Consider the following 15,229-nt stretch of genomic DNA (forward strand, 5'->3'; position numbering starts at 1 on the left):
CCGTGTTTAAATTAAATGTGTTTTTTTCTGCCTGTGTGAAATTAAATGTATGTTGAACATTTTAATTTAAAATTCCTAACTGTATAAAAGAACATAACATACTTGTTTTACTTTTAAAAATCTAAAGAACAACTTTAAATTTAAAAACAACCTTAAACTATTCCAAACAAGCGGTCTCCCAAAATCTAACAAACAAAACTTGAAACCTCAATAAATAAAAAATGACTCCCATTTTTACCATTTTTATAGATAATAGATAACCCACGGAGAAAATATAACCCTGGGAACAAGGTTGGGGATAAATAGCACTACAAACAAAATGGCAGACCATTGCAGTAAGTGCAACGTGTGGCACGTGTCAGCGTCTCTTCGTCCACTGTTTAAATTTAATTATATGTTATTTACCTATTATAAATTACTTCCTACAACGAACCAAGGTGTTTTGTTAATATATTTAGCACTTTTACACCACTTAACACTCACGGGACTGATAAGAGTAAAATAAACCAGAAAAAAAAAATCGAAAAAACGCACGCGCAAATTTTCTAAAATAGATTTACGCGTGCGATGTGTAGCACGCGTGTTGTTTTCTTCGTGGAATTTCCTGATTTAGACCTCAAGCTTCTCTGCCATTGGCTGAATGCTAATAAGATTTCTCTTAATGCTAGCAAGACAGAATACATTATATTTAAACATGCACATAAACCTCTTAATTATGATTTTAGGCTTCTCATCAATGGTAAAAGGCTTACGGGAAAAATTTTGTAAAAGCAGGACCATGAAGTGTAAAGTCCTTATTTATAGATTTTTTTTTATCATAGTAATAAAATTGACTTTTTAACTTTTAACTGGATTTCTTTAATCTGGTGATCTGTTGTTTATATTTTCTTCTTGTGCTAACATACACAAATGGTATATACCTATAAATCCGTTGAAATAATGCTTGAGTAGTTCTTATACAGTGATGTTGAAATGGTGTGACCTTTACAATTATAAATTTAGAAAAATAACTTCTGTCGTTTTTGATAGACGTTTTTGATAAGAAAAAGAACATGTGCAGGAATATGAAATAGACTTTATAAAATAAACAATTATTAATACACTATAATAAATACAATATTTGGTATTTGATATTTTATAATATGTACCTTTCACCACACAAATTTTTAAAATTTATGCCATAATGCCCAATGCAAGAATGCATGGGATGAACAGAAATTTTTGCTGCTCATTTATTTCTAATATAACAGAGTTATAATGAGAAAAAATGTTGTATGTATTTATTATAGTATATTAATAATTGTTTATTTTATAAAGTCTATTTCATATTCCTGCACATGTTCTTTTTCTTGCATCGACAGACTTTCATGACCATATTTTGGTTGATTTATAAGATTGGATTGTGTGCTCAAACCAACTGGTTTTCTTGTTTAATATTTTGATTGGACACCTGTTCATGAGAAGTAGCTAAAATAAAAAGAAGAAAACAAAGGAATATTAAAATCTAATTCTAACATTTGTTATTAATTCCTTGTCTCTAGATTGTGAAGTACATGTCAATACTTGTAGAAATGATACCTGCCATACTGCTCTATTACTAGAAGCAAATCATTTGACTATGCTCAATGTGTTTGGAAAGAAATAATAGATTAGAAAAGCGTTCAACACACACACAAAAATTTCTCCAAGATTGTATTATAGAGAGTGCATAAAAATAGGAGGGAAAAGAATTAAACTGTGTATATGAAATTTTACTTGAAATTTACATGTAAGTTAAAGCAGTTGCACATGGGCATTATCTCCTATATTAAGAGGCCTGATAATGCCCAGAAAAATTGTCTCCAAGATAAAAAGATATATTAATACTCTTTTTTTCTAACAAGGTATATACACATACTATTTTATAAATAGTTATTATGACTTTACATCTGCATCGACTTTTTGCATACAAGTTCACCATTAGTCAATGAGATTTAAATTTTAATTTTAGGATATTATACTCAATCCCACCAGCCAAGAACAAGAGGAGAAAAAGGTAAAAAATGAAATAAAAAGAAAAGTTTTTTTTGTCAAAAAAAGCATTTATCTAAACTAATAACTTTATTTGTGGTGGTTTTTAGGTCATCGACAACTACAGAAGCAATGTACTTCACAGTCACCTGGTTCCACACAATTGTTCGATGATATGAGTGGATACAATAATGAACCAAACATGATGCAGCAGCCGAATTCAACACATGAGCAACATGAAGCTTTCCCAGGACAACAATTTTTGCAAGATCCTATGGCCAACATGGCAGTTCAATATGGTTCAAAATTTGTGCCAGCTGGTAAAGAGTTTGTTGAGAAGAAGGTATATTATTATTCTCAAATACAAATACCTTTATTGACTATGCACTTTTTTCCCTCCTTTAATGTGCATTATGGTATTTTTTTAAATAAAACCTGAAAATGTATAATAATATCTGTATTCCCATATATATCACAACCAAATCTTGGTATAGGTTATAAAAAATAGCAAAACACAGTTTCTTTGTGCGCCAATGACACAAATCTTTTTATATACAGGGTACTTTGATTGCACTCATGCGCTATTTGCACAAAAATTGTACGCATAAAATTTGATAGAAATGCTGGCGAATATTTATAAAAAGGATAACTTCAACGTTGTTTATTCTTGTTCTTAAACAGGTAGTTGAAGCTACTCTCTAGCTAAATTTAGGATTAAGCTAGTATTTATTAGTAAGTAGTAAGTAAAATGGGTCAAGTTTAAATATTTAACTTTTTTGCTATAGCCAGTTAGAGAAAAATATAATGAGAAGGATGAGATTTAGCTGCGTCAAAAGCCAGAACTTAAGTGAGAAATTACATCAGTTTCTTGCGTAGCTACACATTTTTGAGAACACCTGCAGGAAATTACATTGTTCATTATGTTACCCCATATGGTTATATTTAGTTGGAAGCACAAACCTTTTTTTCAATTGAGGATAAATGTAACATGACGATTTCATTATGAAAGAACTTGTACTTAAAGATTTTCAGGATAAACTTTGATTTTGTGAATTATAATTTTTTAAATTTCTCATTGAGAAAATTTTAGGTTTGAAGAAAATGTCCTAAAGAGGATAAAAAATTTTCATTTTACACTATATTCATAAATAAGCTATGCAATGTGTTCTTTTTAGCATGGGAAAAAAATGCCACATAAAAATTATGTTTAAAGCTACGTTTTTGATATATTTATTTATTTTCAATTCTTTTTAATTTCCTTTTTTTCTATTTACTGGTAGCCTTTTTGGTAGAATGTTCGCTTCCTTTGCAAGAGGTCTTTGGTTCTAACCCTGGCCAAGTCATGCCAGAGACTATAAAAGTGTAAATCTATCCTTCTTGCTTAGCTGTCAGCATGTGAATAGGATTGATATCTTAGGCGGTTGTCTAGTTGAGCGATAGCTGTACTTGCACAACTTTTGTAGCTTAACTAGGAGCTTTAAATGCACTAGGAACCCCTTCGCAGGACCTCATTGATAGCAGTACCAATAGGAACTGAAGAGTCTATCCTGGGTAAACAATTTCAAATAAATTTAAAAAATATTAATACTTTTATTTATTTCTACTTTCAATTTTATTTACTTTTAATTTGCTTTTTGTATTTTATTTATTTTTATTAAAAAAGAACTTTATTTTATACACTTCGTTTTAAATTTAATTTTATTTTAAAATTATTTTACTTTTATTTTAAAACAAAAATTAAATTGAATTTACAAAATGAGATTAGAATATCGCATTACCGAGAGCTGCCATAGTATATGGTATACTATGCCAGCTCTTGGCCAAGCAATGCATTTCAACCACCTGGATTCTAATGTTGTCGTAACCGTGTAGTGTTAGGCATCTTGTTGCCATATTTTCATTAGCGGGGACCAGCTGGTTTCTACTTTGTCATAAACACATGTATTGTTAAACACTGACCCAACCCTTCGCTTAGGCTCATATCTAACGTAGACACTATTCAAGACACTACTTCAAATATAAACCACACAAGAGTGGTGTGGTTTATATTTGAAGTTTTGTATAAAAGAAAGTCTGATAAAGTATGAGAATGTATTTTGGAAACAATAATTTATACACAATACAAACTTTTTACCATCCAAGTTTTTTATCACATATTTTTTAGGCTTTGCCAAATTCTTTGCTTCGAGTTTGAAAGGATTTTTTAAATAAATTTGAAATGATCTTCTTTCAGACAAATTCCTCTTGTTCTACTAAAACCTTTAGATTTTCTAATGGAATCAATATAGAAAGGGTTACGAAGAGGTTGCCAAAGGCATTAAGCATGGCAAGGAAAAGGCACGGCAAAGAAGGCAAGGAAACAGGAACAGGAATTAGCAAGGCAGGGGTAGGCAAGGCATATGAGGCATCAAAAAATGCTTAAAAAGGGTGAGCAAAGACACGGTAATTACTGGCAAGACAAGGGTAACACCAAGGCTGGGGCAGACACCCTAATAAAAAGTCTTCCCTCTACAATTTAAAGATTACGTATTCCCATTATGTTCCTGTAGCATTGAAAATATTAAGGTGCTAATATTTTAAATTTAATACCTAAAAACAACATATTAAATTTATATAAGGTCAACATACAGTGAATCATCTTAGCAGAATTATGTGCCAAGAATTTAAACAATTGTTCATAATGCCAAAAAACATCATTATTTGATAAGTTTAAGATTAAAAGTCAATTTGATCCCAATGAATTTGGGAGTGTTGGTTTTTAATAACTCTAATAACGTTAAAAGTTAAGGTACAGAAATGATCAGAGCAGTCAACGAGAATTCAAAAATTTAGTAAAACACGCTTTTTTTGGTTTCTTGTTCATTACCAGGTTCATTAGCAAACTTTTTACCACAACAACTGATAGATCTATTACATTGTGGTCTATAAAAGAAGTGATGAATGTATGCAACTCTTCCTCCTATTACTCAAAGATTACGTATTATCCCCAATATAGATATATCATATACTCGTGATTACCTGGTTATGTTTCTCCTAGCCCTGTCCAGGATTTGAACCTGGATCGCTCATTTGAATGAGTGTCATAGCCATAAAGCAGCAGGGCATGAATATATATAAAAAACTTTACAGGTGAATATTATATACATTTTACAGCACGCAGCCTGGTTAATTTACCTTTTAGGAAAAGCTGGGTTCAGCTACAAGTAACTGTTACCCAGCGTAGAACGCCCAGTGGAACGATTAATAAGAACTGTAAACTCTGCCACACATTCAGGTGGAGCACTTTAAGACAGATATGCAGTATATGTTGTAAATCGAGTGAAATGCGCACAACATTAAGGTCTTTCAGGTGTAATATATTTTTCAAAAAATAACTTTTCTGCAACTTTAGCTACCAGAAAAACACAGTTTATAACATGGTATTACCCTGTCATAGCGAAGACAGCCACCTTTCTTTTTTTGGAAAATTCTCCCAGTGAATGTTCAAAAATAAATTTTACTCAGGGGTCTGTAGCTAGCTTGCACAAAAACTGTGTTTTCTTGTAATGATCAGCTGTATAAACAAACTCAAGGGGTCAGTATGGGTAGCTCAATAGACCACTATGTGCAAACATAATTACGACGGAAGTAGAGCAGGTAATAATTAAAAGTGTAGTAAACGATGGTACAATAAAATTTTATGCAAGATACGTTGCCGACACCTTGTTGGTAGTCAAACCTTCTGATATTGGGAAAATACACAGTATGATCAACAGTTTTGATTTGAATCTTGAATTTATGGTTGATACGTTTGAAAATGAGGTTTCACATTTTTTGGATATAGAGATTGCACCAGATGGTCCAACCATATTTAAAAAAGATACAAACACGGAAAAATATACAAACTTTGAAAGTTACACCAATTTGTACTATAAGTTTGCCTGGATTCGCAATATTGTAACTCGAGCAAAAAGGATTTATTCCCAAAACAAACTTCCACAAGAACTTTCAATGATTCACAGATTTGCTTCTTGGAATGCATATTTGTAATGGCATAATTAAAAGCAAAGTTCGACCTTTAGAAAAGAAATTGCGCAGGTCGGTTCGTGGAAATGTGATACTCATTCTGAAAGTAACTTGTTCAACAACAAAAATCAGTTATTTTACGAATAACAAAGATAAAATACCGTTAATGTCAAAGTCAAATGTAGTATACTGTTTTCGTTGTCCTGGTTGTTCCGCTGATTATATTTGTAAAACAGGCCGGAACCTACATAAACGTTGTCTTAAACATGCGACAACAAAAGACAGTGCTATTTTTAATCACTTAAAATCTTGTCTTCAACTCAATGATCTCAAAAAAATGATGCATTATGATTTACCTGAACTTAATAAAGCTGAACAAAGAAATTACGATGTTAACTGTGTTGAAAACAATACATCAATTATTGACAATTCCGTCAAATGAAACATTTTATTACTGAAAGAAGCACTGTATAATAAAAAACATAGACCTCTTCTTAATAACGGACTGAAAGCCTCTAGGGAACTTTTCTTATTTTCTTAATTTTATTTTATTTTGTCACTAATTGATCATTTTATTACTTTTACTATCTTTGTAAGCGAACTTTGTTAATAGGTTTTAGTTACCTGAAAGATGTATACGCTGTTATCCAGTAATCGAGTACATATGATATTATTCGGACTAAGTTTCTTACTATAGTGGCTAGCTAGCTAGCTTAAAAGCCTGTCCAAAAGATTTTTTTAGCTAGTATGTAGCTAATTTTATGCTACCTTTCCAAGGGCCAACATATTTTGTAGAGAGACGGATGTAACTAACCAAGCATAAGCTATATGTGATGGACATTCCTTATTAGAACAGAGTTATTGTGTCACTCAATGTGCAGTATGTGTCGCAGCTAGCTAGCTCATAAATCGGTCTCAAAGAATTCTCTTGTTGCTAGCATAAGAGAATTATTTAAGAACTAAATAGATAGGTAGATTTAGCTAGCTAAATCGGTAGTTTTATGCTAGTTAAGCTGCTATTGTTGGGCTAGCTAGTCAGAAATTTACGAAAATATACAAACAAATGACCATATAAACTTACTAGGCAACACTCATAAAATGGCAGAATTTTATTTTATTTTTGATGTATGGGGAGGAAATCGTATAGAAATGCTATATACTCTTCACCATACTTTTCACTTATATTCGGCTATTTAATGAGGAAATTGGCTAAAATTCGAATTAGGGAGAGAATCGTGCTGAAGGGACTGAAAAACTGTTCGAAATTCATTAAAGCAACAAGAGGTTAGCATTGCAATTTAAGTTAACCACTTTAATTTTGTCCAGTTAAACATGTCACACAACCATTGTGGAGTGCTTCTATAAAGGTTGCATAACTAATGGTAAACAATGACCAGCCAAGCGGTCAATACAATGAACCACATTGACCATGAGGATACAGGTATGTGTGTTACACATCCAATGAGAAGCTCTTTTAGAAATGCTATTTAAAAAAAACACCCATGTAACTTCAGATCAAATAAAAAAATAAACAGGCTACAGTCTGTCGTTTACCATGCCAATTATTTACCTCTCTCTGTAAAGCGCACAAGATTGAATATATATATACTGTATCACAAAAAACAGGCTCTATTTGAGCTTGCATTGTAAATACTTTTTTCATTATAACTAATAAAAACTGAGCTTTTGGTGCTTGTTTAACAGATTAAAAATTAAACAGGCTGCCAAAATTGTAGAACCCCTCCTGTTTAGTGTCTGTGCGGCAAGCTCAATAATAATATGCATATTTGGTACTGGTAGCCGAATTGCCATTTTGTGCTGAGGATGCAAGAAAAAGGGATGAAAAGGAGATATATCATGGGTGAGGATCTAAAAATATCTGTGATAGTCAACCCTTGTTTCATGGGTTGAAGGCTAGTCCAATAGAATGCCCTTTTAGACATGGATAAATTGAAAATGTATTCGTTTCTCGTAAATGTAATCTCCTGCATGCGGATATATTAAAAATATAACACACAGTTAAAATGTAAAAACAAAACAGAAAACCATGTTTAAAGTCATGTTTCTTTACATGACTGCCTATACCGATTTAATATACTGTATGTACAGTACCTTGAATAAATAAAGGGGGGGGGGGGGGCGTTTATTTGGCACTCAAGAGTAAGCGTGGACTAACTAGCATGTTACAGGCTAATTATCAGTTCTTCCTGACTTAATTATCTTCCTGAGTTCTTCCTCATTTTATTAACTGTTGATTTTTTAGATTTTATACACAAGCGTGGAAATCCCGTAAAAATGTAAACATTGAATTTGTTTATACCACTAGGATGAAATATTTTATTCTGTTGCTTTGAAGCTAACACAATAAAATTATGATATATGGAAAGAAACTTTGTTACGCAGAGTATCATAGTTAAAATTTGCTGGATTATTGGTACAAGATCTATATATGCCTTCTTATTACTTTGTATCTAGTTTCATGTTGATAAAAGACAACACAAGAAGTAATAACGATGGCTAGCACAAAATGCACTTATACCAAACTAAATAGAAAACTTGGGAGCTCAAAAAGCTCAAAATAGCTGTCCATTGCTATCTAGTTTAACTACGTTAGCTAGCCTGCTATATACGTCAGTTATAGCTAAAATAATAAAAATGATTTTTCTAAGATTTACATGAATGTGATGGCATTTTTATGAGCATATAGAAGTATAGAAAACATACAAAGTATTTACAAGAAAAACACAGATCTTTTTTAAACCTGAGCTATGCCACTTTCAAAACGGCAGATTTAACATCAATTGTACGAACCGCGTCCGAGATACGCATACCTTCACTTAAATCCCAGAAGATCAGAATTTTGTGCGAGCTTTCAGCCGAAACTAGAAGCTGTGTGTTTCACAGCTAAAAATTAAAATAATGACTTGAAACTTAGTATAATGGGTTTATCCGAGTTTGATGAAATGATTCTTAAATTTTTTTTTACTATTTTTATAGTACCTGAGTTCCTGAATTTAGCCACTTTCGAAGACGCAGATAAACTGTTTTTGACAGCATATCATTTTTGACAAAGATACATGTGCAGAAAACATTAAAAACAACTCTCATGATTTTAATAAGTTAGATAGATAAAACGTGTCCTAGGTTTGGGACAGAAGGCTTTATCCAGTCCAGAGAAAGTGGGAATGTTCTAAATATTCCATTTAAATTTCATGTCGTTTATGTAAATACAAAGTTGTTATCTTTTGTGTTCCACCTGCATCTGAAACACCGTTTACGTGCACTAATTGCTCAACCTGGTGCCACTCATTAATTTTCGAACATCCACAGTAACTTATTCTGCAAAATAAAAAATGCTAAACAACTGTATTTGCTTTGCCGAAGTAACAATAGGTTTCATCATGAATCTTGTGAATGTTAGTTTTGAAAAATTTATTACACCTTTAATGCTGTATCGCTATAAGCACTAAGTGACACAGTTCGCTCTGTGTGAAACAGATCACCCGGTACTAAATGTTTAATCTGGACTGAGACGCCAGCTACAACAACAACAATAAAAATGCCCTATCATTGTAAAAACTTTAATAGTAAATTACTTCTTATCATAGGTCCCGAAAAATATTTATTTCATAAAAGAAATTATAATATCTGCAGAAATTTATTGATGAAAAATAAGTTTTTGTTCGCTATGATGAACATACAATACCCTGCCCTAGCTGGCAAGATACTCAAGTCTTGATTGTTCACTGTTTGAGATTATTGTAAAATAACAGAATCCTCTAAAAACTATGCTAGCTACATAAACATAATGTATATAGCTACCTGTACTTTGAACCATTATTTAAAACAAATGTGCCCCTGGAGTGCCGGATGGTACTAGGTGACCCAAAATTTTAAAATAGCTAGCTGGCCCTAGCTGGCAAGATACTCAAGTCTTGATTGTTCACTGTTTGAGATTATTGTAAAATAACAGAATCCTCTAAAAACTATGCTAGCTACATAAACATAATGTATATAGCTACCTGTACTTTGAACCATTATTTAAAACAAATGTGCCCCTGGAGTGCCGGATGGTACTAGGTGACCCAAAAACATCCAATGAGAAGCTCTTTTAGAAATGCTATTTAAAAAAAACACCCATGTAACTTCAGATCAAATAAAAAAATAAACAGGCTACAGTCTGTCGTTTACCATGCCAATTATTTACCTCTCTCTGTTAAGCGCACAAGATTGAATATATATATACTGTATCACAAAAAACAGGCTCTATTTGAGCTTGCATTGTAAATACTTTTTTCATTATAACTAATAAAAACTGAGCTTTTGGTGCTTGTTTAACAGATTAAAAATTAAACAGGCTGCCAAAATTGTAGAACCCCTCCTGTTTAGTGTCTGTGCGGCAAGCTCAATAATAATATGCATATTTGGTACTGGTAGCCGAATTGCCATTTTGTGCTGAGGATGCAAGAAAAAGGGATGAAAAGGAGATATATCATGGGTGAGGATCTAAAAATATCTGTGATAGTCAACCCTTGTTTCATGGGTTGAAGGCTAGTCCAATAGAATGCCCTTTTAGACATGGATAAATTGAAAATGTATTCGTTTCTCGTAAATGTAATCTCCTGCATGCGGATATATTAAAAATATAACACACAGTTAAAATGTAAAAACAAAACAGAAAACCATGTTTAAAGTCATGTTTCTTTACATGACTGCCTATACCGATTTAATATACTGTATGTACAGTACCTTGAATAAATAAAGGGGGGGGGGGGCGTTTATTTGGCACTCGAGAGTAAGCGTGGACTAACTAGCATGTTACAGGCTAATTATCAGTTCTTCCTGACTTAATTATCTTCCTGAGTTCTTCCTCATTTTATTAACTGTTGATTTTTTAGATTTTATACACAAGCGTGGAAATCCCGTAAAAATGTAAACATTGAATTTGTTTATACCACTAGGATGAAATATTTTATTCTGTTGCTTTGAAGCTAACACAATAAAATTATGATATATGGAAAGAAACTTTGTTACGCAGAGTATCATAGTTAAAATTTGCTGGATTATTGGTACAAGATCTATATATGCCTTCTTATTACTTTGTATCTAGTTTCATGTTGATAAAAGACAACACAAGAAGTAATAACGATGGCTAGCACAAAATGCACTTATACCAAACTAAATAGAAAACTTGGGAGCTCAAAAAGCTCAAAATAGCTGTCCATTGCTATCTAGTTTAACTACGTTAGCTAGCCTGCTATATACGTCAGTTATAGCTAAAATAATAAAAATGATTTTTCTAAGATTTACATGAATGTGATGGCATTTTTATGAGCATATAGAAGTATAGAAAACATACAAAGTATTTACAAGAAAAACACAGATCTTTTTTAAACCTGAGCTATGCCACTTTCAAAACGGCAGATTTAACATCAATTGTACGAACCGCGTCCGAGATACGCATACCTTCACTTAAATCCCAGAAGATCAGAATTTTGTGCGAGCTTTCAGCCGAAACTAGAAGCTGTGTGTTTCACAGCTAAAAATTAAAATAATGACTTGAAACTTAGTATAATGGGTTTATCCGAGTTTGATGAAATGATTCTTAAATTTTTTTTTACTATTTTTATAGTACCTGAGTTCCTGAATTTAGCCACTTTCGAAGACGCAGATAAACTGTTTTTGACAGCATATCATTTTTGACAAAGATACATGTGCAGAAAACATTAAAAACAACTCTCATGATTTTAATAAGTTAGATAGATAAAACGTGTCCTAGGTTTGGGACAGAAGGCTTTATCCAGTCCAGAGAAAGTGGGAATGTTCTAAATATTCCATTTAAATTTCATGTCGTTTATGTAAATACAAAGTTGTTATCTTTTGTGTTCCACCTGCATCTGAAACACCGTTTACGTGCACTAATTGCTCAACCTGGTGCCACTCATTAATTTTCGAACATCCACAGTAACTTATTCTGCAAAATAAAAAATGCTAAACAACTGTATTTGCTTTGCCGAAGTAACAATAGGTTTCATCATGAATCTTGTGAATGTTAGTTTTGAAAAATTTATTACACCTTTAATGCTGTATCGCTATAAGCACTAAGTGACACAGTTCGCTCTGTGTGAAACAGATCACCCGGTACTAAATGTTTAATCTGGACTGAGACGCCAGCTACAACAACAACATTAAAAATGCCCTATCATTGTAAAAACTTTAATAGTAAATTACTTCTTATCATAGGTCCCGAAAAATATTTATTTCATAAAAGAAATTATAATATCTGCAGAAATTTATTGATGAAAAATAAGTTTTTGTTCGCTATGATGAACATACAATACCCTGCCCTAGCTGGCAAGATACTCAAGTCTTGATTGTTCACTGTTTGAGATTACTGTAAAATAACAGAATCCTCTAAAAACTATGCTAGCTACATAAACATAATGTATATAGCTACCTGTACTTTGAACCATTATTTAAAACAAATGTGCCCCTGGAGTGCCGGATGGTACTAGGTGACCCAAAATTTTAAAATAGCTAGCTGGCCCTAGCTGGCAAGATACTAAAGTCTTGATTGTTCACTGTTTGAGATTATTGTAAAATAACAGAATCCTCTAAAAACTATGCTAGCTACATAAACATAATGTATATAGCTACCTGTACTTTGAACCATTATTTAAAACAAATGTGCCCCTGGAGTGCCGGATGGTACTAGGTGACCCAAAAACATCCAATGAGAAGCTCTTTTAGAAATGCTATTTAAAAAAAACACCCATGTAACTTCAGATCAAATAAAAAAATAAACAGGCTACAGTCTGTCGTTTACCATGCCAATTATTTACCTCTCTCTGTTAAGCGCACAAGATTGAATATATATATACTGTATCACAAAAAACAGGCTCTATTTGAGCTTGCATTGTAAATACTTTTTTCATTATAACTAATAAAAACTGAGCTTTTGGTGCTTGTTTAACAGATTAAAAATTAAACAGGCTGCCAAAATTGTAGAACCCCTCCTGTTTAGTGTCTGTGCGGCAAGCTCAATAATAATATGCATATTTGGTACTGGTAGCCGAATTGCCATTTTGTGCTGAGGATGCAAGAAAAAGGGATGAAAAGGAGATATATCATGGGTGAGGATCTAAAAATATCTGTGATAGTCAACCCTTGTTTCATGGGTTGAAGGCTAGTCCAATAGAATGCCCTTTTAGACATGGATAAATTGAAAATGTATTCGTTTCTCGTAAATGTAATCTCCTGCATGCGGATATATTAAAAATATAACACACAGTTAAAATGTAAAAACAAAACAGAAAACCATGTTTAAAGTCATGTTTCTTTACATGACTGCCTATACCGATTTAATATACTGTATGTACAGTACCTTGAATAAATAAAGGGGGGGGGGGGGGCGTTTATTTGGCACTCGAGAGTAAGCGTGGACTAACTAGCATGTTACAGGCTAATTATCAGTTCTTCCTGACTTAATTATCTTCCTGAGTTCTTCCTCATTTTATTAACTGTTGATTTTTTAGATTTTATACACAAGCGTGGAAATCCCGTAAAAATGTAAACATTGAATTTGTTTATACCACTAGGATGAAATATTTTATTCTGTTGCTTTGAAGCTAACACAATAAAATTATGATATATGGAAAGAAACTTTGTTACGCAGAGTATCATAGTTAAAATTTGCTGGATTATTGGTACAAGATCTATATATGCCTTCTTATTACTTTGTATCTAGTTTCATGTTGATAAAAGACAACACAAGAAGTAATAACGATGGCTAGCACAAAATGCACTTATACCAAACTAAATAGAAAACTTGGGAGCTCAAAAAGCTCAAAATAGCTGTCCATTGCTATCTAGTTTAACTACGTTAGCTAGCCTGCTATATACGTCAGTTATAGCTAAAATAATAAAAATGATTTTTCTAAGATTTACATGAATGTGATGGCATTTTTATGAGCATATAGAAGTATAGAAAACATACAAAGTATTTACAAGAAAAACACAGATCTTTTTTAAACCTGAGCTATGCCACTTTCAAAACGGCAGATTTAACATCAATTGTACGAACCGCGTCCGAGATACGCATACCTTCACTTAAATCCCAGAAGATCAGAATTTTGTGCGAGCTTTCAGCCGAAACTAGAAGCTGTGTGTTTCACAGCTAAAAATTAAAATAATGACTTGAAACTTAGTATAATGGGTTTATCCGAGTTTGATGAAATGATTCTTAAATTTTTTTTTACTATTTTTATAGTACCTGAGTTCCTGAATTTAGCCACTTTCGAAGACGCAGATAAACTGTTTTTGACAGCATATCATTTTTGACAAAGATACATGTGCAGAAAACATTAAAAACAACTCTCATGATTTTAATAAGTTAGATAGATAAAACGTGTCCTAGGTTTGGGACAGAAGGCTTTATCCAGTCCAGAGAAAGTGGGAATGTTCTAAATATTCCATTTAAATTTCATGTCGTTTATGTAAATACAAAGTTGTTATCTTTTGTGTTCCACCTGCATCTGAAACACCGTTTACGTGCACTAATTGCTCAACCTGGTGCCACTCATTAATTTTCGAACATCCACAGTAACTTATTCTGCAAAATAAAAAATGCTAAACAACTGTATTTGCTTTGCCGAAGTAACAATAGGTTTCATCATGAATCTTGTGAATGTTAGTTTTGAAAAATTTATTACACCTTTAATGCTGTATCGCTATAAGCACTAAGTGACACAGTTCGCTCTGTGTGAAACAGATCACCCGGTACTAAATGTTTAATCTGGACTGAGACGCCAGCTACAACAACAACAATAAAAATGCCCTATCATTGTAAAAACTTTAATAGTAAATTACTTCTTATCATAGGTCCCGAAAAATATTTATTTCATAAAAGAAATTATAATATCTGCAGAAATTTATTGATGAAAAATAAGTTTTTGTTCGCTATGATGAACATACAATACCCTGCCCTAGCTGGCAAGATACTCAAGTCTTGATTGTTCACTGTTTGAGATTATTGTAAAATAACAGAATCCTCTAAAAACTATGCTAGCTACATAAACATAATGTATATAGCTACCTGTACTTTGAACCATTATTTAAAACAAATGTGCCCCTGGAGTGCTGGATGGTACTAGGTGACCCAAAATTTTAAAATAGCTAGCTGGCCCTAGCTGGCAAGATACTCAAGTCTTGATTG

At 32.5% G+C, this 15,229-nt stretch overlaps 1 protein-coding gene across 1 annotated transcript in view; it reads left to right on the plus strand.

Annotated features, from left to right (window-relative positions):
- Nucleotides 1–15,229, plus strand: part of LOC130657281 (protein YIF1B-A-like) — a 31,253-nt gene that overhangs the window by 5,251 nt on the left and 10,773 nt on the right. The window contains exons 2-3 of the mRNA XM_057460263.1: nucleotides 1,991–2,035; nucleotides 2,121–2,353. Coding sequence (XP_057316246.1) covers nucleotides 1,991–2,035; nucleotides 2,121–2,353 — 278 coding nt within the window. The remainder of the gene's footprint in view (nucleotides 1–1,990; nucleotides 2,036–2,120; nucleotides 2,354–15,229) is intronic.

This window comes from Hydractinia symbiolongicarpus, chromosome 9 (assembly GCF_029227915.1).
Source record: "Hydractinia symbiolongicarpus strain clone_291-10 chromosome 9, HSymV2.1, whole genome shotgun sequence".
NCBI classification, from domain to species: Eukaryota; Metazoa; Cnidaria; class Hydrozoa; order Anthoathecata; family Hydractiniidae; genus Hydractinia; species Hydractinia symbiolongicarpus.